Here is a 27,403-nt window from a genome sequence, read left to right as displayed (position 1 = left end):
ATTGAAACGAGATGAAACTTGGAATATACATCGGCCAATGCATCTAATTAATGGCTTTCAAAACAAATTCCACTTAAGTGCCATCGTTTTTGCTTAAAAATTAAATATATTCAGTCGTGGCCAAAAATATTGGCACCCTTGAACTTTTTGAAAATAACTCACAATTTCCTGTACAAAAAAGTTGAAATTGATTGAAGTATTTGGTCTTCACAATTCTTTATTTCATTGATAATATTACAGAACCTTTGTTTTTGAGTCAGGATTTAATATATCATTTTAAATCAGAAAATACAAATCAATGGCATTGACAAAATTATTAACACCCTAGATTTAATATTTGGTAGCACAGACTTTGGACAAAATACCTGCAGTCAAGCGCTTCCTGTAGCCATGAATGAGCTTCCTCCACCTCTCTACTGCAGTTTGACCCACTCTCCTTGTGTAAACTGCTCCAGTTCTTCCAGATTTGAAGGGTGCCTTTTCCCAACTGCTGTTTTCAGATCTCCCCACTGGTGTTCAATGGGATTTAGATCTGCACTCATTGCTGGCCACTTCAGAACAGTGCAGTGTTTTGTCTTGAACCATTCCTGGGTGCTTTTTGAAGTGTTTGGGGTCATTTTCCTGCTGCAAGACCCATGACCTTCGACAGAGACCCAACTTTCTGACACTGGGTTGAACATTGCGCTCCAAAATACCTTGGTAATCTCCTGATTTCATGATTCCATGCACACATTCAAGGTACCCAGTGCCAGATGCAGCACAGCAACCTCAAAATATCACTGAACCTCCTCCATGTTTGACTGTAGGGAATGTGTTCTTTTCTTTGAAGGCTTCATTTTGTTTACTGTAAACATAGAGATGATGTGCTTTACCAAAAAGCTGTAATTTGGTCTCATCTGTTCACAGGATATTCTCCCAGAAGGATTTTGACTTGTTCAGGTGTGTTTTTGAAAACTCCAGTCGGGTTTTCTTATGTCTCTCTCTCTCAGCAGTGGGGTCCTCCTGGATCTCCTCCCATAGAACCTCCTTTTATTGAGTTGGCGACGGATGATGCGAGGTGAAACTGTTGTACCTTGTGGCTGAAGATCAGCTTGAATCTGTTTGGCAGTTGATCGAGGTGCTTTCTTCACCATTCGACCAATCCTTCGCTGCAATCGTCGATCAAGCTTTTTCTTGCGGCCACGTCCAGGCAGGTTGGCGACAGTGTCATGGGCCTTAAACTTCCTGATAGCATTGCGTACGGTGAACACAGAAACATCAAGGTGTCTGGAGATGGAGTTGAAGCCTTGAGATTGTCCATGCTTGGCTGAATCTTGTGTCTGACCTCCTCAGACAATTCTCTGGTTTTCTTTCTTTTCTCCATGCTCATTGCGGTACACACAGTGACACAAAACAGCAGAATGACTCCTTTTCTCTATTCAAACTGGTTGATTGAGTGATTTTTATATTGCAGGCACCTGCAACTCACCGCAGGTGAGTTCAATTCCAAAGTAAAGCAGAATCACCTGCTTGAAATCAAGTTATTTATAACAACTTCTAAAAGGTGCCAATAATATTGTCCGGGACATTTTAGGATTTCTGTGTGCAATAAGCTAAGATTTAGTATTTTTTCAGCTTTTTTTGTTTTGTTCCACTGAAAACCCAAGAAATACAAATGTGGAGACAAAAATATTTTTTCATTTCAACAATTTTCTGGAACAAATGGTGCATTATTTGAAAAAAGTGCAAGGGTGCCAATATTTTTGGCCACGACTGTATAAGAAAGTGGCGAATCTGACTGCAAGGTAAAACACTTGCCTTTTCATCTGTCTAGTCTGAGATGTATGTGGTCCCATCGTGAGTATAAACGGTGCGATTGGTGTTTGGTGGACAGTTTGTTACATCACAAACACCAGAACGTCACTCGATAAAGAGCATACCTCGACCCCAGGTGAACAGGTTACGTTTGGTGTCCACTGATAGGTCAGATCTGGATTCGGACCTGAGGCAAAATCTGTTCAGCTTGTTCTAGTCACCGACTCGACTCATCCACCTAGTTTTGTTATAATCCAAACACACTTTTGGAGATATCATGCTACATATCGTTTTTGGCCCCATTTGTCAATGGTGAAGAACAACTTCATATTCTCTGATCCGGATCCAGATTCGAATCTTCACCTTTTCGAGTCTACAGAATGATGAAAGACAGGAATGCGTCGAGTGTGAAGCATTAAGATTTAATAGAAATGGACAGAGAACAGACAGGAAAGGTAGGAACCATCGATGAACAATCCGGAGATGAATGAAAAACAAATTAACTTGCTTACTTCCGGTACAGTAGTGATTGACTCATTCTCCGGGAAAACCTGGAATTATGACACCAAGACAGGTGTTTTCCTTTATTACACAATCTCGTTACAAGCTCGGACCCAAACAACCACATTCCCAAACACTCCCTTTTTCCAGGTTGTTGTGATCCCAAAGCAATTTCTCTGTGTGATCTCTCCTTCTCCATAATCCTCACCCTCTTCCTCACCCTCTCCCTCATCCTCTTCTTACCCTCTGCCTCACCCTCCCCATCATCCTCCTCCTCACCTTCTACCTCACTGTCATCCTCTTCCTCACCCTCCTCTCACCCTCTCCGTCACCGTCATCCTCTTCCTCATCCTCCTCTTACCCTCTTCCTCACCCTCCTCTCACCCTCTTCCTCACCCTCCCCTCCCTTCCTCACCCTCTCCCTCACTGTCATCCTCTTCGTCATCCTCATCCTCACCGTCACCCTCTTCGTTAGTCTCTCCCTCACTCCCCTCTCTCCATCATTCTCTCCCTAACCTCACCACCTCTACTCACCCTCTTCACACTCTTCCTCACCCTCCCTCCTCACCCTCTCCCTCACCGTCACCGTCACCCTCTTCGTCATCCTCTTCCTCACCCTCCCTCCTCACCCTCTCCCTCACCGTCATCCTCTTCGTCATCCTCTTCCTCACCGTCACCCTCTTCGTTAGCCTCTCCCTCACTCTCCTCTCTCCATCATTCTCTCCCTAACCTCACCATCTCCACTCATCCTCGCTTCATCCTCTCCCTTACCATAGCCTCATCCTTATCCTCTCCCTTACCCTCCCCTCCTCTCACCCTCTCCCTCACCCTCCTCTCACCTTTTTCCTCACCGTCACCCTCACCCTCTTCGTCACCCTCTTCCTCACCCTTCCTCCTCACCCTCTCCCTCACCGTCATCCTCTTCCTCACCGTCACCCTCTTTTCGTAAGCCTCTCCCTCACTCGCCTCTCTCCATCATTCTCTCCCTAACCTCACCATCTCCACTCACTCTCTTCCTCACCCTCGCCTCATCCTCTCCCTTACCCTCCCCGCCTCTCACCCTCTCCCTCACCGTCACCCCCTCTCACCATTTTCCTCACCGTCATCCTCTTCCTCATCCTCTTCCTCACCCTCTTCGTCACCCTCTTCCTCACCCTCTCCCTCATCGTCATCCTCGCCCTCACCGTCACCTTTTTTTGTCATCCTCTTCATCATCCTCTTCCTCATCCTCCATCCTCATCCTCTCCCTCACCGTCACCCCTCTCACCTTTTTTCCTCACCGTCATCCTCTTCGTCACCCTCTTCCTCACCCTCCATCCTCATCCTCTCCCTCACCGTCACCCCCTCTCACCTTTTTCCTCACCGTCATCCTCTTCGTCACCCTCTTCCTCACCCTCTTCGTCATCCTCTTCCTCACCCTCTCCCTCACCGTCATCCTCTTCCTCACCGTCACCTTTTTTGTCATCCTCTTCCTCACCTTCTTCGTCACCCTCTTCGTCACCCTCCCTCCTCATCCTCTCCCTCACCGTCATCCTCTTCCTCACCCTTTTTGTCACCCTCTTCGTTAGCCTCTTCCTCACCCTCTTCGTCACCCTCTTCCTCACCGTCACCCTTTTTGTCACCCTCTTCGTCAGCCCCTTCCTCACCCTCTTCGTCATCCTCTTCCTCACCGTCACCCTTTTTGTCACCCTCTTCGTCAGCCCCTTCCTCACCCTCTTCGTCATCCTCTTCCTCACCGTCACCCTTTATGTCACCCGCTTCGTCATCCTCTTCCTCACCGTCACCCTTTATGTCACCCTCTTCGTCATCCTCTTCCTCACCGTCACCCTTTATGTCACCCTCTTCGTCATCCTCTTCCTCACCGTCACCCTTTATGTCACCCTCTTCGTCATCCTCTTCCTCACCGTCACCCTCTTCGTCATCCTCTTCCTCACCGTCATCCTTTTTGTCACCCTCTTCGTCATCCTCTTCCTCACCCTCTTCGTCACCCTCTTCCTCACCGTCCTCCTCACCCTCTCCCTCACCGTCAGCCTCTTCGTCATCGTCACCCTTTTTGTCACCCTCTTCGTAAGCCTCTCCCTCACTCCCCTCTCTCCATCATTCTCTCCCTAACCTCACCATCTCCACTCACCCTTATCCTCATCCTCTCCTCATCCGCTCCCTTACCCTATCCTCATCCTTACCCTCTCCCTTATCCTCCCCTCCTCTCACCCTCACCCCCTCCCTTTCCCTCAGCCTCTCCTCACACTCTTCCTCACCCCCATGCTCCTCCCCCGATCCCCTTGAGGCTTGATCTATTATCTCTACTCTCACCTCTACTTCGTTGTTGTTGTTTCCTCCTTTTCCACTTTGTTCCCTTTCATTCTACTCTGGCTCTTACACACGAACCTCGAGCATCTGTACAAAAACAACTTCAACTGTCTATTATGTTTTTATAACAGACGGGAGCGGTAAAGATAAGATGGTGCAGGTGAGGAGCGGGAAAAATACGCGGGTGGACGGTATGAACGACATGGTGTGGAGGAGTGCAGAAGTGGGACACGTGTGGATGTCGACCGGGGTATGGGATGCAAGCCGGAGGGGAGAACAGGAGGAGGAGGAGGGGGAGTGGAGATTGGACGGGGGAGGGATGGAGAGGAACAGGAACGGGTTAGAGTTGGGTATAGGGGGGGAGGATATGGGGCATAATGGAGATTGGACACAGAGGGATGGAGATGGGACACGGAGGGGAGGCTATGGGGCAGGGAGGGATGGAGATGGGACACAGAGGGGAGGATATGGGACAGGGAGGGGTAGAGGTGGGAAGGAGGGAGGAGGAGGAGATGGGACAGGGAGGGGTGGATATGAGACAGGGAGGGGTGGATATGGGACAGGGAGGGGTAGAGGTGGGAAGGAGGGAGGAGGAGGAGATGGGACAGGGAGGAGTGGATATGAGACAGGGAGGAGTAGAGGTGGGAAGGAGGGAGGAGGAGGAGATGGGACAGGGAGGGGTGGATATGAGACAGGGAGGGGTAGAGGTGAGGAGGAGATGGGACAGGGAGGAGTGGATATGGGACAGGGAGGGGTGGATATGGGACAGGGAGGGATGGATATGGGAAGGAGGGAGGAGGAGGCGATGGGACCGGGAGGGGTGGATATGGGACAGGGAGGGGTAGAGGTGGGAAGGAGGGAGGAGGGGAAGATGGGACAGGGAGGGGTGGATATGGGACAGGGAGGGGTAGAGGTGGGAAGGAGGGAGGAGGAGGAGATGGGACAGGGAGGGGTGGATATGAGACAGGGACGAGTAGAGGTGGGAAGGAGGTAGGAGGAGGAGATGGGACAGGGAGGGGTGGATATGAGACAGGGAGGGGTAGAGGTGAGAAGGAGGAGATGGGACAGGGAGGAGTGGATATGGGACAGGGAGGGGTGGATATGGGACAGGGAGGGGTAGAGGTGGGAACGAGGGAGGAGGAGGCGATGGGACAGGGATGGGTGGATATGGGACAGGGAGGGGTAGAGGTGGGAACGAGGGAGGAGGAGGCGATGGGACAGGGAGGGGTAGAGGTGAGAAGGAGGAGATGGGACAGGGAGGGGTAGAGGTGGGAACGAGGGAGGAGGAGGCGATGGGACAGGGAGGGGTGGATATGGGACAGGGAGGGGTAGAGGTGGGAAAGAGATGAGACAGGGATGGAGATGGGACAGCTGGACAGGATCGACATGGTGGGTGGAGATAGGGAAGGTTTGTTTTCCGACTGCACGGAGAGGATGGGGAGGAACTAGGAAGTCGGAGTGGGAAACACTCAACGGAAATGGTCAGTGTCCGCTTTTCCTATTTAAAGAAGGCGTTGCTCCTTATTCTCGCTTCATCTTCAGAGAGAGCAGAACAACAGTGTCAGTGGGCGGCGGCGTGAAAAGGAACAGGACAAGCAGCCGGCTGAGTTCACCAGCAATGCGCAACGCGAGAACTCTTTGGACTGCTTCGCTGTTGCTGTGTTGCGCTCTCGGGGCCACCTGTGCGAGTGAATGTCATGGAGCGTTCGACCTGTACTTCGTTTTGGACAAGTAAGGAATTGCCCGCAGGGCTCTGTTTATTTCCGCCCTGAGGGCGCGTTTTCGTTTCGCACGCGGTTAGAGCTCGCGCTCTGTTGGGATCACGTGTACAGTGCACTCTGATTACGGGATCACGTGTACAGTGCGCTCTGATGAAGGGATCACGTGTACAGTGCGCTCATTTGGGGATCGCGTGTACAGTGTGCTTTGTTTGATGAGGGGATAACGTATACAGTGTGCTTTGATGAGGGGATCACGTGTATAGTGCGCTCATTTGGGGATCACGTATACAGTGCGCTTTGTTTGATGAGGGGATCACGTATACAGTGTGCTTTGATGAGGGGATCACGTGTACAGTGCGCTCATTTGGGGATCACGTATACAGTGCGCTTTGTTTGATGAGGGGATCACGTGTACAGTGCGCTCATTTGGGGATCACGTATACAGTGCGCTTTGTTTGATGAGGGGATCACGTGTACAGTGTGCTTTGATGAGGGGATCACGTGTACAGTGCGCTCTGATGACATCACGTGTACAGTGTGCTCTGATGAGGATATCCCGTGTACAGTGCACTTTGATATCGTTTGTACAGTGCGCTCTGATGAGGGGATCATGTGTACAGTGCGCTCTGATAAGGGGATCATGTATACAGTGCGCTCTGATGAGTTCACGGGTACAGTGTTCTTTGTTTGATGAGATCGTGTGTACAGTGTGCTTTGACGAAGAGATCGTGTGTACAGTGCACTCTGATGAGATCGCGTATACAGTGTGCTTTGATGAGGGGGTCGCGTGTACAGTGCGCTTTTACTAGTTTATGAGGATTGAGCGTACTGTACTGCTTTCTCCCTTTTTGGTTTCTGAGATCGAGAGGTTGATGGATGTTTTCTTGTGCCGACGATGGGTCCATCGTGTTTCGATCTTGTCCACATGTGATAAAGTTGATGTTGATGAGAACTACGAATTGCTGCGATGGATCTTTATATATCGCCTTTGTATCCGTGACGATGTTTACTGTGGATAGAATATTCCCAGGATTCCCTGAACATGTACACTGTACAGTCCTCACTGGTCACAAAGACAAAAGGAACAGTTTCGGCTGCATCCTGATTTCAATCGCTCGAAGTGATTTTCTTGGATCGGGTGCCATCGGCCATCCAGAGATGGGCGGTCATCGGGCGGTCATCCAGAGATGAGTTGTTTGATTGAATCAAGATGGCCTGATGGGCATTGGGAGACTGGTGGGGGACGTACACTCCGCCGTACCATGGATTTGGGTCGTATATGGTAAGGTGTCTGATGACTCAAGAACCAAAATACATTCCAAACTTAGTCGTGATGTCGATGACCATTCCCTTACTCTGACCCAACCAACACCATTTAGTTATAAACGGGTGTGAGTGCTGAGCCATGATATTGTTCTCATACATGATCATGATGAATGTCCTAATTATTGCTCCATATCGGTGTGCAATGTCCTGATGGTGGTTCCAGATCGGTGTGCAGTCTCAGTCTTGTAGACTGTTCCATATCGTCCCAGATCAGCATGCAATGTTCTGATGATTGTTCCACATCGGTCCCAGATCAGCATGCAATGTCCTGATGATGGTTCCATATCGGTCCCAGATCACCATACAATATTCTGATGGTTCCATATCGGTCCCAGATCAGCATGCAATGTTCTGATGATTGTTCCATATCGGTCCCAGATCAGCATGCAATGTTCTGATGATGGTTCCATATCGGTCCCAGATCAGCATGCAATGTTCTGATGATTGTTCCACATCGGTCCCAGATCAGCATGCAATGTTCTGATGATGGTTCCATATCGGTCCCAGATCAGCATGCAATATTCTGATGATGGTTCCATATCGGTCCCAGATCAGCATACAATATTCTGATGATGGTTCCATATCGGTCCCAGATCAGCATGCAATATTCTGATGATGGTGCCATATTGGTCCCAGATCAGCATGCAATGTCCTGATCATGGTTCCATATCGGTCCCAGATCAGCATGCAATGTTCTGATGATTGTTCCACATCGGTCCCAGATCAGCATGCAATGTTCTGATGATGGTTCCATATCGGTCCCAGATCAGCATGCAATATTCTGATGATGGTTCCATATCGGTCCCAGATCAGCATGCAATATTCTGATGATGGTTCCATATCGGTCCCAGATCAGCATGCAATGTCCTGATCATGGTTCCATATCGGTCCCAGATCAGCATGCAATGTTCTGATGATTGTTCCATATCGGTCCCAGATCAGCATGCAATGATCTGATGATGGTTCCATATCGTTCCCAGATCGCTGTACAGTCCTAATGACAGTTCCATATCAGTCCCAGGTTGGTGTGTAATGTCCTGATGATGATCCTAGATCAATGTGCAATGTACTCATATTCATTCCATATCTCTTCCAGATTGGTGTGCAATGCCCTGATGAGGGTTCCACATTGGTTCCATATTGGTCTACAGTCCTGACAATGGTTCCTTATCAGTACCAGATTGGTGTGCAATGTCCTGATGATGGTTCCATATCGGTCCCAGATCAGTGTGTAATGTCCTGATGATGATGTTCCTAGATCGATGTGTAATCTCCTGATTATGGTCCCAGATTAGTGTGCAGTGTCCTGATGATGGTTCCATATCGGTCCCAGATCAGCATGCAATATTCTGATGATGGTTCCATATCGGTCCCAGATCAGCATGCAATATTCTGATGATGGTGCCATATTGGTCCCAGATCAGCATGCAATGTCCTGATCATGGTTCCATATCGGTCCCAGATCAGCATGCAATGTTCTGATGATTGTTCCACATCGGTCCCAGATCAGCATGCAGTGTTCTGATGATGGTTCCATATCGGTCCCAGATCAGCATGCAATATTCTGATGATGGTTCCATATCGGTCCCAGATCAGCATGCAATGTCCTGATCATGGTTGCATATCGGTCCCAGATCAGCATGCAATATTCTGATGATTTTCCATATCGGTCCCAGATCAGCATGCAAAGTTCTGATGATGGTTCCATATCGGTCCCAGATCAGCATGCAATATTCTGATGATGGTTCCATATCGGTCCCAGATCAGCATACAATATTCTGATGATGGTTCCATATCGGTCCCAGATCAGCATGCAATGTTCTGATGATTGTTCCATATCGGTCCCAGATCAGCATGCAATATTCTGATGATGGTTCCATATCGGTCCCAGATCAGCATGCAATATTCTGATGATGGTTCCATATCGGTCCCAGATCAGCATGCAATGTTCTGATGATTGTTCCATATCGGTCCCAGATCAGCATGCAATATTCTGATGATGGTTCCATATCTGTCCCAGATCAGCAGACAATATTCTGATGATTGTTCCATATCGGTCCCAGATCAGCATGCAATGTTCTGATGATTGTTTCATATCGTCCCAGATCAGCATGCAATGTTCTGATGATGGTTCCATATCGGTCCCAGATCAGCATGCAATGATCTGATGATGGTTCCATATCGGTCCCAGATCAGCATGCAATATTCTGATGATGGTTCCACATCGGTCCCAGATCAGCATGCAATGATCTGATGATGGTTCCATATCGGTCCCAGATCAGCATGCAATATTCTGATGATGGTTCCATATCGTCCCAGATCAGCATGCAATGATCTGATGATGGTTCCATATCGGTCCCAGATCGCTGTACAGTCCTAATGACAGTTCCATATCAGTCCCAGGTTGGTGTGTAATGTCCTGATGATGATCCTAGATCAATGTGCAATGTACTCATATTCATTCCATATCTCTCCCAGATTGGTGTGCAATGCCCTGATGATGGTTCCATATCGGTCCCATATTGGTCTACAGTCCTGACAATGGTTCCTTATCAGTACCAGATTGGTGTGCAATGTCCTGATGATGGTTCCATATCGTCCCAGATCAGCATGCAATGATCTGATGATGGTTCCATATCGGTCCCAGATCGCTGTACAGTCCTAATGACAGTTGCATATCAGTCCCAGGTTGGTGTGTAATGTCCTGATGATGATCCTAGATCAATGTGCAATGTACTCATATTCATTCCATATCTCTCCCAGATTGGTGTGCAATGCCCTGATGATGGTTCCACATTGGTTCCATATTGGTCTACAGTCCTGACAATGGTTCCTTATCAGTACCAGATTGGTGTGCAATGTCCTGATGATGGTTCCATATCGGTCCCAGATCAGTGTGTAATGTCCTGATGATGATGTTCCTAGATCGATGTGTAATCTCCTGATTATGGTCCCAGATTAGTGTGCAGTGTCCTGATGATGGTTCCATATTGGTCCCAGATCGGTGTACAGTCCTGATGACGGTTCCATATCAGTTCCAGATCGGTGAGCAATGTCCCAATGACGGTTCCATATTGGTCCCAGACCTGTGTGTAATGTCCTGATGATGATCCGAGATCGGTGTGCAATGTCCTGATGACTGTTCCATATTTGTTCCAAATCGGTGTACAGTCCTGATTATGGTTCCATATCAGTCCCAGATCGGTGTGCAATGTCCTGTTGTTGGTTCAAAATAGCTGTGTAATGTCCTGATTATGGTTCCAGATGGTTCCAAGATTGATGTGCAGTGTCCTGATGATGGTGCCATATCGGTTCCAGATCGGTGTGCAATCCTGATTGTTCCAGATCGGTGTGCAATCCTGATGGTTCCATATCGGTCCCAGATCAGTGTGCAATGTCCTGGGACCAATTTGACAGCACAAGTGGCTTTTTCCTTTCCTTTATTCCAATTGGTTGCCTGGTCGTCGTTTTGGATACAATCTTTCTTTTTTTCTATTACTTAAACATGATATAAGTGCATAATATCTCTGGAATGTTGTATTTTAGACACTGTTAGTGTGGGGTGTTTAATGTATTATAACATTTCCATCCAAAGTCTAGTGCTTAGTGAGCCAAGGTATCGTTATAAGACATGATGTCTCTTTGTATCCGTTTTCATGTAAAATACTTATTTCTGCAACATTGGCCACCACGGTCCTTTCTTGGCTTTCTTTCTCATTACAAGATTGTCCTTGTGAATTGCCATTCTATACGTAAGGTGTAGTGCTAGACTGATGGGTGCAGAGGTAGAGCACTCACCTTTGAGCTCTCGTCTGGGTTAGATTCCCGACCTGACTATGGACCATCGAGTCGGTACTTTGAAGGTGGAGAGTTGTGTCACATTGCACCGTCCCATGTAATGTATGCCCAGATAAATAATCACTGATGGATTAACAACCACCGAAGGATTAACAACCCACCTACGGATGAAAACCACCGACATATTGATAACCACCGACGGTTTGATAACCACCAATTGATAATTGATAACCACCGACTGATTAACAATCACCGACGGTTTAATCATCACCGACGGTTTTATAACCACCGACGGTTTAATAACCACCGATTGATTGCTAGCCATAGATGGATTGATAACTACCGACTGATTAACAACCACTGATAGTTTGATAACCACTGACTGATTGATAGCCACCAACGGATTAATTACCACCGACAGATTAACAACCACCTACAGATTAACAACCACCTACAGATTAACAACCACCTACGTATTAACAACCACCTACGTATTAACAACCACCGACAGATGAAAACCACCGACGGATTAACAACCACCTACAGATGAAAGCCACCGACAGATTAATAACCACCAATGGATTGATAACCACAGACGGTTTGATAACCACAGACGGTTTGATAACCACCATCTTATTGATAACCACTGACTGATTAACAACCACCAATGGTTTAATAACCACCGACGGTTGAATAACCACCGACTGATTGATAACCACCGACTGATTGATAACCACAGACGGTTTGATAACCACAGACGGTTTGATAACCACCATCTGATTGATAACCACTGACTGATTAACAACCACCAATGGTTTAATAACCACTGACAGTTTAATAACCACTGACAAATTGATAACCACCAACTGAGTGATAACCACTGACTGATTGATAACCACGGACAGTTTAATAACCACCGACTGATTGATAAGCACTGACTGATTAACAACCACCGACGGTTTAATAACCACCACCGGTTTAATAACCACCGACTGATTGATAACCACTGACGGTTTAATAACCACCGACTGATTGATAACCTACAGATTAATAACCACCAATGGATTGATAACCACCATCTGATTGATAAGCACTGACTGATTAACAACGACCGACGGTTTAATAACCACCGACTGATTGATAACCACCAATGGTTATAATAACCACCGATGATTTAATAACCACCGACTGATTGATAACCACCAAATGATTAACAACCACTGTCAAATTGATAAGCACTGACTGATTAACAACCACTGATGGATTGATAACTACAGTCACGTGAAAAAGTAAGTACACCCCATGTAAAGTTTTGATATTTTCAACATATTTCAACATACAGCTATTTGATCTTCATTTCAACAACATTGATAGATAAAGGTGATATAATATAACAAATATCATGAAACATTTACATTTTGTAGTCCATTGTATAATTTAAATAAACATAAATGCAAATTTCGCATGTGGAAAAAGTAAGTACACACTTGGCTCTAATGGGTTGTATTTCCCCCTTTGGCAGAAACAACCTCAAGTAGGCGTTTCTTATAACTGTCTACCAGTCTCTGACATCGACTGGGAGAAATTTTTGCCGACTCCTCCATGCAGAATTCTTTCAGCTGTGCGATGTTTGAGGGGTTTCTTGCATGCACAGCTCGTTTCAAATCCCCCCACAACATCTCGATGGGATTTAGATCCGGGCCTTGACTTGGCCATTCCAGAACCCTCCATTTCTTTCTTTTCAGCCATTCCTTGGTGGATTTACTGGTATGTTTAGGGTCATTGTCATGTTGCAAGGTCCACCTTCGGTTGAGCTTCAACTTTCCGACAGATGGCCTCACATTATCCTCAAGCACCCTCTGGTACAATGAAGAATTCATAGTGGATTCTATGATGGTGAGCTGCCCAGGCCCTGATGCAGCAAAGCTGCCCCAAACCATAATATTTCCACCACCATGCTTTACAGTTGCTATCAGGTTCTTGTGGTCAAATGCTGTCTTTGGTTTTCACCAAACATGTCTTCTGGTACTGTGGCCAAATAGCTCTACCTTTGACTCATCTGTCCAGAGCACATTGTTCCAGAAGTGCTGGTCTTTGCCAAGGTGTTCATTTGCAAACTTTAGTCTTGCCCTGATGTTATTTCTGGACAGCAAAGGTTTCCTCCTGGCACACCTCCCATGTAGATCAAATTTGTGCAGCTTCTTTCTAATGGTAGTCTCGTGCACTTTGACATCAACAGTGGCAAGAGCTACCTGTGGGTCCCGTGATGACATTTTGGGGTTCTTAGAGACTTCTTTCAGTATCTTGCGGTCTGCTCTCGGGCTGAACTTCCTGGGGCGGCCTGACCTGAACAAATTGGCAGTTGTTTGGAATCTTCTCCACTTGTAGATGATCTTCCGGACAGTCGCATGATTGATTTCAAATTGTTTGGAGATCTTTTTAAATCCCTTCCCAGACTCGTAGGCATCTATAACCTTCTTTCAGAAGGCCCCAGATAGCTCTTTTGATCTAGGCATGGTGACGCCGCACACTTCAACAACAAAGAGCAAACCAAACGAAATGTCTGAGGTTTAAATAAGACAGGTTCCTCCAAGATCCTCTCTGACGATGTTCTAATCATTTGCACCTGAGCTGGTGCACCTGATTCTAATTTTAGGTATTTGAAGTAGTGATAAATGTAGGGGTGTACTTACTTTTTCCACATGCGAAATTTGCATTTATGTTTATTTAAATTATACAATGGACTACAAAATGTAAATGTTTCATGATATTTGTTATACTATATTGTGGCGGACACAAAAGCCCACTGGCGTGGTGACATCATTCCGCGCACCAAGTGGGCGGTGGCCACGCCCGAGGGGTAGGCGTGGCCTCATGATATACACCGGCGCGCAGCCCGGAGCGCGCCAGTGTTACAGTGAGCTCCTGAAATAAAGACGCTTATAAGTTACCGCTTGTCCGCTTCCTCCTTGCTCACAAGCAGCGCGCGTAACGCCGCGCTTTACTGGTGACCCCCTTGACGTTGGATCTGCCGGAGCGATCCTTCCACACGCGACGCCATTGCCATGGCCAACTTCATCAAACTTCCCGAATTTTTGGAGGCTCAGGCCGAAGTCTGGTTCATCCAGGCCGAAGCCCAATTTCAGCTTCGGCGCCTCACCGGCGATGACGCGCTATTGCCACATCGTCGCCTCCCTCGGGCCCGGCACGGCCGCTCGAGTTGTGTCCATCCTTCGCCACCCACCGGACGGCCACAAGTACGAGGCACTCAAGCGGCTACTCCTAGCCACGTTCGGCCTCACGGACGACGCACGGGCCGACCGCCTCCTGGATCTCCCCGAGCTCGGTGACACGCGCCCGTCGGTCCGAATGGACCATATGCTGTCACTGTTGGGCGACGAAGCCCCCGGTTCTCTATTCCGGCGCTTTTCCGTCGCCAACTTCCAGCGCAGGTTCGCCTCGCGTTGGCCGGGACCGGGCTAACAGAACCCCGAGCATTGGCAGCCGAGGCGGACAAGTACTTCGCCGCTTCGGACACGCGGGCGAGAGTCGGCGTGGCCGTCACGGCCCTCGTGGCTGATGCTGCTGATGCTGCTGCTGATGCTGCTGATCCACAGCATCAGCTTATACAGCATACGCAGCATGCTGATACGCACCTCGTGACCGCCGCCACGCCACGCCCCGCCCACCGCCGCGGCGAAAACCGACACCGCGGGGAAACCCGCCAACTCCACCGGCCTGGCGGAGCCAGCCGCGCTCCTCCAGCTCCACCACCTGGTGCTGGTTCCACGCCAAGTTCGGCCACGAAGCTCGGCAGTGTCATCCGCCATGCTCCTTCAACAGGTCGGGAAACGCCTGGGCCGGCGCTCAATAGTGGCGATGAGCGCCGGCCGTTCGAGCAGCCTGCTGTTCATAACGGACACCTTCTCCGGGCGCCGTTACCTGTGCGACACGGGAGCGCAGGTGAGTGTCGTTCCCGCCGGCACGTCAGACAAGCACGCCGCGGGTGGGGGCCCCGCGCTGCTTGCCGCGAATGGGACGCCCATCCGTACGTATGGAAAACGCTGCCTCTCTCTGCGGTTCGGGGGGCAGGTTTTCCGATGGACGTTCGTCACCGCCGACGTGCCCATGGCACTGCTTGGCGCAGACTTCCTGTGCGCTAATGGGCTCCTGGTCGACGTCAAGCGCAGACGTTCAGCTCGCTCGCTTGTGCGTTGCCCAGCTCAACGAGCGGCTTGCCAAGCGGCTTGCCGAACGGTTCGGTTCCGGCCACGTTGGTCTGTACGCTTCCGGCAGCGGACGCATTCACCCGCCTCCTCGCCGGCTTCCCGGCCCTCACGCGGCCCACCTTCGCGGCGGGGGCCGTCAAGCACGGGGTGGCCCATCACATCCCCACCGTCGGGCCACCGGTCTTCGCCCGGGCACGCCGCCTCGAGCCGACGAAGCTGGCGGTGGCAAAAGCGGATTTCGCTCCCCTGGAGCGACTCGGCATCGTTCGGCGCTCAGAGAGCGCTTGGGCGTCGCCGCTGCACATCGTGCCGAAGCCCGGCGGGGGATGGCGACCGTGCGGGGACGATCGCCGTCTCAATGACGCCACGACTCCCGACCGCTACCCCGTCCCCCACATTCAGGACTTTTCCGCCCGTTTGGCGGGCATGTCCTTCTTCTCGAAGGTGGACCTCATACGCGGCTACCATCAGGTCCCCGTCAGGCCGGAGGACGTCCCGAAGACGGTGGTCATCACGCCATTCGGACTCTTCGAGTTCCTGCGCATGCCCTTCGGTCTGAAGAATGCGGCTCAGGCGTTCCAGCGACTGATGGACAGCGTCCTGCGTGACTTGGATTTTGTCTACGTCTACCTGGACGATATCCTCGTCGCCAGCGCGTCCCGCGAAGAGCACCTACGCCACCTCCGCATGCTCTTCGAACGCCTGGGCCAGCATGGCCTGATTGTGAACCCCGCAAAGTGCCGGTTCGGCGCCACCATAATCGATTTTCTGGGGCACCGTGTCACCAGGCACGGAGCCGTCCCCCTGCCGGCCAAGGTGGAGGCGGTGAAGGGGTTTCCGCGCCCCCGCACGATCAGAGGGCTGCAGGAGTTCCTGGGCATGGTGAACTTTTACCATCGGTTCCTGCCCCGTATCGCCCAGCTCCTGCGCCCCCTGCACGAAGCTCTCCGAGGTAAGCTGGGAAAAGGCGACGTTACCTGGACTGAGCAGATGGACACGGCGTTCACGTGCGCGAAGCTCGCCTTGGCTAACGCCACCATGCTCGCGCACCCGGCGCCCGATGCACCGATCGCCCTCACCACCGATGCCTCGGACTACGCGGTGGGCGCGGTGCACGAGCAATGGGTGCGTGGAGCCTGGCAACCGCTGGCGTTCTTTAGCCGGCAGCTTCGCCCGCCCGAACGCCGTTACAGTACCTTCGACCGCGAGTTGCTCGGGCTTCAATTGGCGGTCAGGCACTTCCGCCATCTGCTCGAGGGCCGTGCGTTCACTGCCTTCGACGACCACAAGCCGCTGATCTTCGCGATGGGCAAGGTCACCGAGCCGTGGTCGGCCCGGCAGCAGCGTCACCTCTCGGCCGTGTCTGAGTACACGACGGACATCCAGCACGTCGCGGGGAAGGACAACCCGGTGGCGGATTGCCTTTCCCGGGCCGTCGCCCACGCAGTCCACCTCGGCATCGACTATGCCCGGATGGCAGCAGACCAGGCCGCTGACCCCAACGTCCAGGCCTTGCGGACCGCCGTCACGGGCCTCCGCGTCACCGAGGTGGCGTTCGACGGCGCGGGCGCGGCCCTCTTGTGCGACGTCTCCCTCGGGCGTCCTCGCCCCATCGTGCCCGCGGGCTGGCAGCGCCAGGTGTTTGACGCCATCCACGGCCTGTCCCACCTGGGCACGAGGGCCTCCCAAAGGCTGATCGCCGACAAGTTCGTCTGGCATGGCCTCTGGAAGGCCGTCCGCGGCTGGGTCAGGACGTGCCTCGCGTGCCAGCGCGCCAAGGTGCACCGGCACACCCAGGCCCCGTTGGCCCCGTTCACGGTGCCGGAACGCCGGTTTGACCACGTCCACGTGGACCTGGTGGGACCTCTGCCCCCCTCGCGGGGTTTCACCTACGTCCTCACCATGGTGGACCGCACCACCCGGTGGCCGGAGGCCGTGCCCTTGGCGTCGACAACGGCGGCCGATGTCGCGCAGGCTTTCATCGCCACCTGGGTCGCCCGGTTCGGCGCCCCCTCAGACATCTCGTCCGACCGCGGCCCCCAGTTCACCTTGGAGCTCTGGGGGGCGGTCGCGCAGGGGCTCGGGGTCCGGCTGCACCGAACCACGGCCTACCACCCCCAGGCTAACGGCCTGTGTGAGCGATTTCACCGCTCATTGAAGGCCGCGCTCCGGGCCACCCTCCGCGACGGCGGCTGGGTCGACAGGCTCCCCTGGGTCCTGCTGGGCCTCCGGACGGCGCCCAAGGAGAACCTGCGCGCATCCGCGGCGGAGTTGGTCTTCGGGCAACCGCTACAGGTGCCGGGCGAGTTCCTCCCCGACTCCACGGCACCATGGTCCGCGGCACAGCAGCGCTCCGCTCTGCAAGAGACCGCCCAGAGGTTCGCCCCGGTGCCAACGGCATGCCACGGGCACCCACCGACGCACGTCGCCCCGGAGCTTCGCACGGCGGAGTACGTCTTCGTCCGCCACGATGCCCACCGGACATCACTGCGGCCCCCGTACGACGGGCCTTTCCGCGTGCTGGAGACCGGGGCGAAGCACTTCACCCTGGACATCGGCGGTACTCCTGACCGCGTTTCGGTAGACCGCCTCAAGCCGGCCCACCTCGACGTGGACCATCCACCGCCAGTGGCCCGACCCCCACGTCGGGGCCGCCCCCCTGCGGGCGGACCCCCGGCACCGCCCAGCCCCGCCGCCACGCCGCCCCCCGGTCCTGCACCCATCCCAGGGGCAGCCAGGGGCATCCCACCTGGCATCCCTGCACCCCGGACGCCGCCGATCGCCAGGGGGCGCTTCGGCCGGGTCATTCGTCTGCCCCGCAAACTGGCCCTCCAGGTGCGCGGGAATTCTGGGGGGGCGCGTGTGGCGGACACAAAAGCCCACTGGCGTGGTGACATCATTCCGCGCACCAAGTGGGCGGTGGCCACGCCCGAGGGGTAGGCGTGGCCTCATGATATACACCGGGCGCGCAGCCCGGAGCGCGCCAGTGTTACAGTGAGCTCCTGAAATAAAGACGCTTTTCAGTTGCCGCTTGTCCGCTTCCTCCTTGCTCGCAAGCAGCGCGCGTAACGCCGTGCTTTAATATCACCTTTATCTATCAATATTGTTGAAATGAAGATCAAATAGCTAGCTGTATGTTGAAATATGTTGAAAAAGTCAAAACTTTACATGGGGTGTACTTACTTTTTCACATGACTGTATATATATATATATATATATATATATATATATATATATATATATATATATATATATATATATATATATATATATATATATATATATATATATGTATGTATACTAGTGTGGATCAGCTCGCTATGCTCACCTCACCACACATCGCCGCAGAGGCACGGGCTTGTTAAACTGAGGATAATGACCTGACTGAATTTGAGTTGCTGTGTTGTCATCATTTACACCAATCATAATACAAACATTTCTTTTGTACAAATTTGTTTGTAATATTGGTGATATTATTTATTTGTAATTTATTACATGCGAAAATCGAAGATTTTTCAAGGTTATATTGGTTGGTCCTGTGCGTTATTCTGTATGTTTGTCTGTTTGTCTGTTTGTCTGTCTGTCTTTGTCTATCAGTTGCCTACAGGTCACAATTTTCAACCAATCTTCATGAAACGTCACCAAATGGTAGAGTAGGTCATAAGCAAGAAGCCTATTATTTTTGGGGTGAAAAGGTTAATAGGTCAACCTAGGCCAAAGGTCACCAACTTTGTGAAATTTCTAAAATCCTCAATTTTCATCCGATTGAATTGAAATTTTAAGAGGATTTGCATATCTGGACACTGAATTCAACCACCAAGTATTTTTGAGGTCGACATAGGCCAAAAGGTCAACATAGGCCAAATTTCTAAAATCCTCAATTTTCATCTGATTGACTTGAAATTTGAAGAGGACTTGCATATCTGGTCACTGAATTCAACCACCAACTATATTTGAGGTCATCATTGGCAAACAACTTATTTTAGAGATTTTGCAAGTATCATGCTATGCACGACATATTTCTTGTTTGTAATATTGGTGATATTACTTATTTGTAATTTATTTGTAATCGAAAAAGGTCCAAGTGTTGTAAAGCTCTAAATGGTCAAGGGTCAAAGCTGTCTAATCAGTCTAAATTGTGTAAGGGGTTGAAAGGGACTTGAGGGGTGTATACGTTTTTAAGGGTACACAAGGCTAGAAGGGTGAAGGGATCAAAGATGTCTAAAGTATTAAAATGGTCTTAAAGGTAAAAGTGGTCTTCAGGGTCTTCAGGATCTTAGTGTCTTATGGGTCTTAATGGTCTTACTGGTCTTCTGGGACTTTTGGGTCTTCGGGATATTTTGGGTCTTTCAGGGTCTTCAGGGTATTTTGGGTCTTGAAGTGTCTTCAGGTCTTTTCCGTATTTTGGGTCCTCTGGGTCCTTTGGGTCTTTAAGGGTCATTGAGGTATCTTGGGTGTTCAGGGTCTGCAGGGTGTTTTGGGTCTTCGGGGTATTTTGGGTCTTCTTTGTCTTTTGGGGTTTTGGTGGTGTTAAGGGTCTTGGGGGACTTAGGTCTTCAAAGGCCTAAGGGATATCAGCAGTCTAAAGAGTCAAAAGGTATATTCCAACAGTACAAATTAAGACAGGATGCAACTAGCGTTCAAACAACCAGCATTAAAAGACATATGATCACACAGCTTCATGGCTTCCCAGACGAATGTACCACACAGGTGTGTCTCTTCGGCAGGTGATCCGCTGAGACAGGAGTGTTGAAAAGCAGTACCCACCTCATTCTTCAAGCACACAAATGGCATCTTTACAAACTTCAAATCCTGCAGAAATTAAGCAAAGATGATCCGGACTGAAGGATGGAATTTTGTGAATGGGCTACGGAAAAATGTGCTCAAAATTCTGATTTCCCATCCACAATTCGGTTAAGTGATGAGACTGCTTTTTACGCAAATGTTGAGGAGAACTGGCAGAACACCCATGACTGGTCGCAAGACAACCTTTACTGGTTTACTGCTTCAAAGGAACAAGGTGCCGCTCGTGTGATGGTGTGGCATTTGGAAAGACTGCATCATATGCCCCTTCTTTTTTGATGGCACAGTCACAGGAGAGGGCCTACCTGCATACGCTCAATGAGGAAGCATTCCCCAGTGTCTTGAACATAGATGGGGATTTCCCAACATGGTTCCTGCAGGATGGCGGTCCTACCCAATACAGCATCAGCGTAAGAGAGTGGCTGAACGACAATTCCCTGGTCATTGCATAGGACGCCGAGGGCCTGTGGAGTGGGCCAGCTAGGAACCCCGATTTCAGCCTGTTGGATTTTTATCTCTGGGGTCACTTGAAGGCGTTGGTCTACGCAGGAAAAATTTAGAGTGCTGCACATTTACGGGAGGGCATCAGCGATGCATGTTGTAACACCATCATTCCTGACACCATTCGCCATGTGACTGCTGGCTGGATACATTGCTGATGGGATACTGGAGGTATATATATATATATATATATATATATATATATATATATATATATATATATATATATATATATATATATATATATATATATATATGTGTTTGTGGCGATTAAAATCTTTCCAAGGAGCGGATAGCCGAACAAGCTGTTACTCCGAAGCGTTCAGTTAAATATGTGGCGGTGGGGTCTTGTCGGGGGTCGTCAAAATCGTCCGGGCATTGGCAGGAACCGCTCGCTCTCGTGCGGCTAGGCCTGCGTACGCCCTCGTTCACTAGGCCGCGCCTACTGGCGTGCAACAGGCCTTCTGCACGAATCGAACGGACCGCGTCCAGCTCGCTCCTCCAGCCGTACCTGTCTTCGTCGTCTATGGTGGGAAACTGCAGCCCTCGGTCCGCGGCTCTGCCACTGCCTATGCACATCTATCAGTGGTGTCTCCGAACACGGTCGGCCCGATCACTTTATGGAGCCTGTCGTCCAAGCACAATTGTTTGCTTTATTGTCCAGAACGAGAGAGATAAATGCCGACTGTCACGATCCAGACCAGACGCAGAGAGCAGAGAGATGTGAAGAGCAGAGCGAAGCGAAGACTAAGAGAGCAAATGTCTGCTAGCGCAAATTTATGCTTACGCATAAGACCCAGGCTCTTACGTCATTTGTCCTCCTCGCCAAACAGCGAGTTGCTTCTTACCAGTCCTCCTGTCAATCAAGAACCCTGACCAACCACGGCCTCTCGGGGTGTGGCCTTGGCCTGCCCGTCCTGTGTGTGCCTCCCAAGTCTGGCTTGTCAGCGGTAGGGCTCAACGTCCTGGCTTCCAGTATGTTTTATTATTGAGTGCCATTAAATGCGCGATTCCAACTCGTGTCTAATGCGGTGCCATAAGGGACATCGGGATAAATCACAGAGGGAACAACATACAAAGAATTAATTACATAATCCCTGAGCTAATTGACATTCCCCGTCACCCCCGATTATTTGATCGTGCATTTCTTTGTTACTGGCATTTCTTTTAATAAAACCTGTTTCTTTTTGTACATTTTAAATCTGTTTCGTGTGAGTTATTTTCCGCAGGTTTGAGGACTGCCGGTAGGATCCGTTCAGGTAAGCGCTCTTCAATAAGACGAATATACAAGCTTAATCTGAACACATGGTCCAAACAAGTACTTATTACATCAAGGTTTCTACACGACATTTGGAGCACCTACCTATACAAATCTACCTGGACTAAAGTATCCCTACCCCCACAAACGTAACAATATGTATGTATGTATGTATGTATTTGGTAGTTTGTTGAGCTTTCGCATACTCTGCTAATCCTACAATCGTCGCTCTTTGCACTTGAGTTCCATCAGGCTGCCACCTCTTTCTTTCCTCGGCAGGTACATTCTTGGGATGCAATGATTTTTGTAGAACATTTTGTGGATAGTGAGTAGTTTCCTTGTTTTTATATCTAGTTTTTTATATCCACTTGCGGCCATTTTACTATTCCACAGCTGTACTGGAACAATGGTACTGCTAGTTGGTGTATGGCTTTGATTTTGTTTATTGGGGTAAGATATGTTTTCAGGATCAGCTTTGTTATATACAGGTATTCTTTGGCAATTGTTTTCCATGTTTGTTTGTGACTTATTCGGTGGCGCTTTTGTTATCCATTAAAAAAATATAGGACCGCAGATCCTGAAGCTCACCTGGATCAGGAGCAACGGTCACTCAAACCCCACGCACACCTCCTTGGACCCTGATTTTTTTAAATGATGTGAACAATCTTTGGTGCATCATGGGTGGTGAATGTTGTCGTCAAGTTTCATCGAAATTGTGTGTGTAGTTTCTGAGAACAGAGCAAATACCTATTTTGGGGGCAATCCCTCATGTAAATTCCCATAGACCACCTTAGGGCAGAGTCTCTCGAGGTAGTAGCGTGGGACCAATTCTGTTCTTGGTGTACATTGGTGACCTCTCTTTGTTAATGGGAAAAAAATATCTATTTTGTCACTTTCTAGAGGATTCCACATGTTGGAGATAGTTCCTCTCTCTCTCTGCCCAGGAAGTTGCAGCAGGATCCCTCTCTCCTGATCTTGATACAATTTACAAGCACCTATTGATTTACATGCAACATTTCTTTAAATCAAGTCAAGAGTCACACTCTCATTTTGTCTCTCTATCAGGACTAGCAGGCATATTCCCAATTTTCTTCTGTGGTCGACCTCTGGGAGTTCTTGGGCCTCACCATCAGATCAATACAAACTCATGGGCAGCTCATATATCCGAACTGACCAAAGATGGTCACTGCCTCAGAATTTTCTGAAGTCCAAGTTCTTTCTCTGCCATTCTTAGCTTTTTATGGTGACATACAAGGACTTTATCTGAAGTGTCATGGAATATGGCTTCTCTCTGTGCTCTACTGCTGAGTCTACTGGTAATATTGCTCTCCTCGAGGCAATGAAGTCTAATGTCATCTCTTATTTCTTCCACAGCTAAGACCCTAACTCCTTTCACCTGTAACTCCTTGTGCTATGGAGCATTGGAGCATCCATTTATGTATTATTTACCTTACTGTCAATCCGTTATGCTTTGCCCCTAGTTTGTCTCAATCTTTATGAATATTACTGGATACTCTGGTAGTGTGATATTAAATTCTGGAAATGTTCACATGAGTACTTCGTACAAGAAAAGCAGTGGAGGGCGTGGTGGTGTAAAGGAGAGACGTCATACATTGTACTTAAGTTGGGGATGTGGGTGAAGGGTGTTCATTCGTATGTCCTGTGTTAACAATATTATTATAATTGTTGTAAATTATGTTTTTGGTTCTGCATGTCTCATCCTGACCCCATGAGGTAGTATTCAGAACTTTGATATTGTTTCACTTTTTGGGCATGACAACTCGCTGTTCTGGTCTGGTATGCTTTGTAGTTAGAGACAGAATAATTCCATGAACTTCCAGACAGCTCTGGGAATAACTTCCATGAGCAAAGGGATCAAGTGCCATTCAACCAATATCAAGCACACTGTAGCGGTTACCGCTGGATGCACACAATCGCCTTGCACCGGCCAGAACACGGCCAGACGCGCCTCTCCCGGGCATGCCCGGACTCACTGTTCCCGGGCACGCCCAAACCTCCCGGGCACGCCCGAACCTCCCGGGCACGCCCGAACCTCCCGGGCGCGCCCGAACCTCCCGGGCACGCCCGGTCTCGTCTTTCCCGGGCATGCCCGCTCTCGCCTTTCCAGGGCTCGCCCAGAGCGTCCGGGCATGCCCGCTATCGCCTTTTCAGGGCTCGCCCAGAGCGTCCGGGCATGCCCGCTATCGCCTTTCCAGGGCTCGCCCAGAGCGTCCGGGCATGCCCGCTATCGCCTTTCCAGGGCTCGCCCAGAGCGCCCGGGCACGCCCAGCCTCGACTTGCCAGGCCGCAGCCAAACACGCCCGGGCAGGTCCAGACTCGCCTTTCCAAGGCTCGCCCTTGACACCCGGGCATGCCCGGTATAGCTTTTGCCGGGCAAACTTCCCGACATAAATGTGTATATATATTGCTGCCCGATAAACGGGCTTGTCAGAATACCTGAGCTGTTTTGTTTCAATAAAGCAACTCGGACGAATTCCGTCTTTGGTCGCGTCAATTCTTTCGACTCGCGTTGGAGCGCAGTTCCTTCAACACATCCATTTGTGTCTAAAATACATTACATGACCAAAGGTATGCGGACACCCCTCCTAATTAGTCGATTCGGCTGTTTCAGCAACACCCATTGCTGACAGGTATATATAATCAAGCACACAGCCATGCAATCTCCATAGACAAACATTGGCAGTAGAATGGACCACACTGAAGAGCTCAGTGACTTTCAACGTGGCACCGTCATAGGATGCCACCTTTCCAACAAGTCAGTTCGTCAAATTTCTGCCCTGCTGGAGCTGCCCCGGTCAACTGTAAGTGTTGTTATTGTGAAGTGGAAATGTCTAGGAGCAACAACAGCGAAGCCGCGAAGTGGTAGGCCACACAAGCTCACAGAACTGGACCGCCGAGTGCTGAAGCGCGTAGTGCCTAAAAATTGTCTGTCCTCGGTTGCAACATTCACTACCGAGTTCCAAACTGCCTCTGGAAGCAATGTCAGCACAAAAACTGTTCGTTGGGAGCTTCATGAAATGGGTTTCCATGGCCGAGGAGCCGCACACAAGCCTAAGATCACCATGCGCAATGCCAAGCGTCGGCTGGAGTGGTGTAAAGCTCGCCACCATTGGACTCTGGAGCAGTGGAAACGCATTCTCTGGAGTGATGAATCACGCTTCACCAACTGGCAGTCGGATGGACTAATCTGGGTTTGGCGGATGCCAGGAGAACGCTACCTGCCCGGATGCATAGTGCCAACTGTAAAGTTTGGTGGAGGAGGAATAATGGTCTGGGCAGTTTTTCATGGTTCGTTCTGGGCCCCTTAGTTCCATTGAAGGGAAATCTTAACGCTACTGCATACAATGACATTATCGACGATTGTGTGCTTCCAACTTTGTAGCAACAGTTTGGGTAAGGCCCTTTCCTTTTTCAGCATGACAAAGTGCACAAAGCGAGCTCCATAGAGAAATGGTTTGTCGATTGGTGTGGAATAACTTGAATGGCATGCACAGAGACCTGACCTTAACTCCATCGAACACCTTTGGGATGAATTGGAATGCCCACTGTGAGCCAGGCCTAATCGCCCAACTTCAGTGCCCAACCTCAGTAATGCTCTTGTGGCTGAATGGAAGCAAATCCTCGCAGCAATGTTCTAACATCTATTGGAAAGCCTTCCCAGAAGAGTGGAGGCTATTATAGCAGCAAAGGGGAGGACAAACTCTATATTAATGCCCATGATTTTGGAATGAGATGTTTGATGTTCGGGTGTCCACATGCTTTTGGTCATGTAGTGTATCGTGTGTATATATACAGACTTGGCATTTAATATGGAATATTTTTTTTGTGTGGGTGAACTTACTTTTCAAGATGTCTTAGAACCAAAAGTTCATTGGAATTATGTTGAAATTATTCTAGATTTTGTTAATGTGACCTTTAAAAGAAACAAAAACCACATTTGATATTTCGAAACAAATAAATTGATCCTTGAAAGTGATGTTAACTGATATCGAACTCAATTCATGGACAGTACTGTGTTATACTGCTGTGCGTTTTCCAGAAATATCTCTTTATTTTGCACATTAACCAAATTTTTTTTTAACAAAAACAAAAGCTAAATTACGACTGGGATTACGGACAGTAAAATTACAGTTCAGTACTTCGTGTAACCCCCATGAGCATTCAGGAGAGCACGTACACGTCGAGGCATGCTGTTCACGAGATTTCCCAAGGTTTGGACAGGAATCGCTTGCCATGCAGTGACAATAGCCTGCTGCAATTCACGCACAGAGGTAGGCTGCTGGTCCAAGTTGTCGATTTGACACGTTAATTCTGCCCACAAGTTCTCAATCGGATTCATATCTGGGGACATGGCAGGCCACTCCATATGCTCTACACCACGGTCAGCAAGAAAGTGTTGGATCATGCGAGCACGATGAGGCCGTGCATTGTCATCTTGGAAGACAAAGTTTCCTCGAAAGGCTGCACCAGCAAATGGAAGCAATGTTTCTTCCAGAATGGCCCTGTACTTGAACTGGTTCAGGTTTCCATTCAGAACAACCAGGTCAGTTTTGCCCCCTGCATGAAAAGCAGCCCAATCGGTCACCCCACCACCTCCAGCTTGGACTCTTGGCACTATACAATCTTTGTTGTAGGCTTCATGCACTTGTCTGCGCACTCGGACGTGGCCATCTTGACGATAGACCAGAAATCTAGACTTGTCACTGAAGATCACGTGATTCCAGTGTCCTGGCTGCCATTGACGGTGCTCTCTGGCCCACTGCCATTGGCGCTGGCGGTGTTGTCTGGTCAGGCGTGGCTTTCTCAGGGGACGCCTGGCACGATAGCCTGCTTGAACCAGTCATTGGTTGACTAGCCTTCTGGATACAGGCACATTTGTCAGTTGCTGCCACTCAGCCCTAAGCCGATTAGCTGACTTGGTACGGCCATTGCGGACTAACCGGTGCAGCTGGCGATCATCCGTCCTTGTGGTTCTGCGGGGACGTCCTGGCCTCGTTATTGGAGTAGGGACACCCCTCTGAGCATTTCGTTTCAGGATCTTTGACACCTGACCTTGAGTGATGCCATACTGCCGAGCAATAGCACGCTGTTTCATGCCGTAATTTCGTAAATCCACCACTCCATGACAAACAGCATTGTCG

At 49.7% G+C, this 27,403-nt stretch overlaps 1 protein-coding gene across 3 annotated transcripts in view; it reads left to right on the top strand.

The window, feature by feature from the left end:
- The first annotated feature begins 5,956 nt into the window (after nucleotides 1-5,956).
- ANTXR2 (ANTXR cell adhesion molecule 2) overlaps nucleotides 5,957-27,403 on the top strand; it is a 154,183-nt gene continuing 132,736 nt past the window's right edge. For 2 of the 3 annotated variants that reach the window (XM_068125464.2, XM_068125463.2), the window contains exon 1: nucleotides 6,072-6,336. In XM_068125464.2, the coding sequence (XP_067981565.2) occupies nucleotides 6,224-6,336 (113 nt within the window). In that variant the 5' untranslated portion in view covers nucleotides 6,072-6,223. Of the gene's footprint in view, nucleotides 6,337-27,403 lie in introns of all 3 variants that reach the window. The other variant, XM_068125462.2, reaches the window with a different exon arrangement.

The sequence above is a fragment of the Myxine glutinosa genome, chromosome 8 (assembly GCF_964187855.1).
Source record: "Myxine glutinosa chromosome 8, kmMyxGlut1.1, whole genome shotgun sequence".
Taxonomy (NCBI): Eukaryota; Metazoa; Chordata; class Myxini; order Myxiniformes; family Myxinidae; genus Myxine; species Myxine glutinosa.
This window is presented reverse-complemented; position numbering and strand designations above follow the sequence as displayed.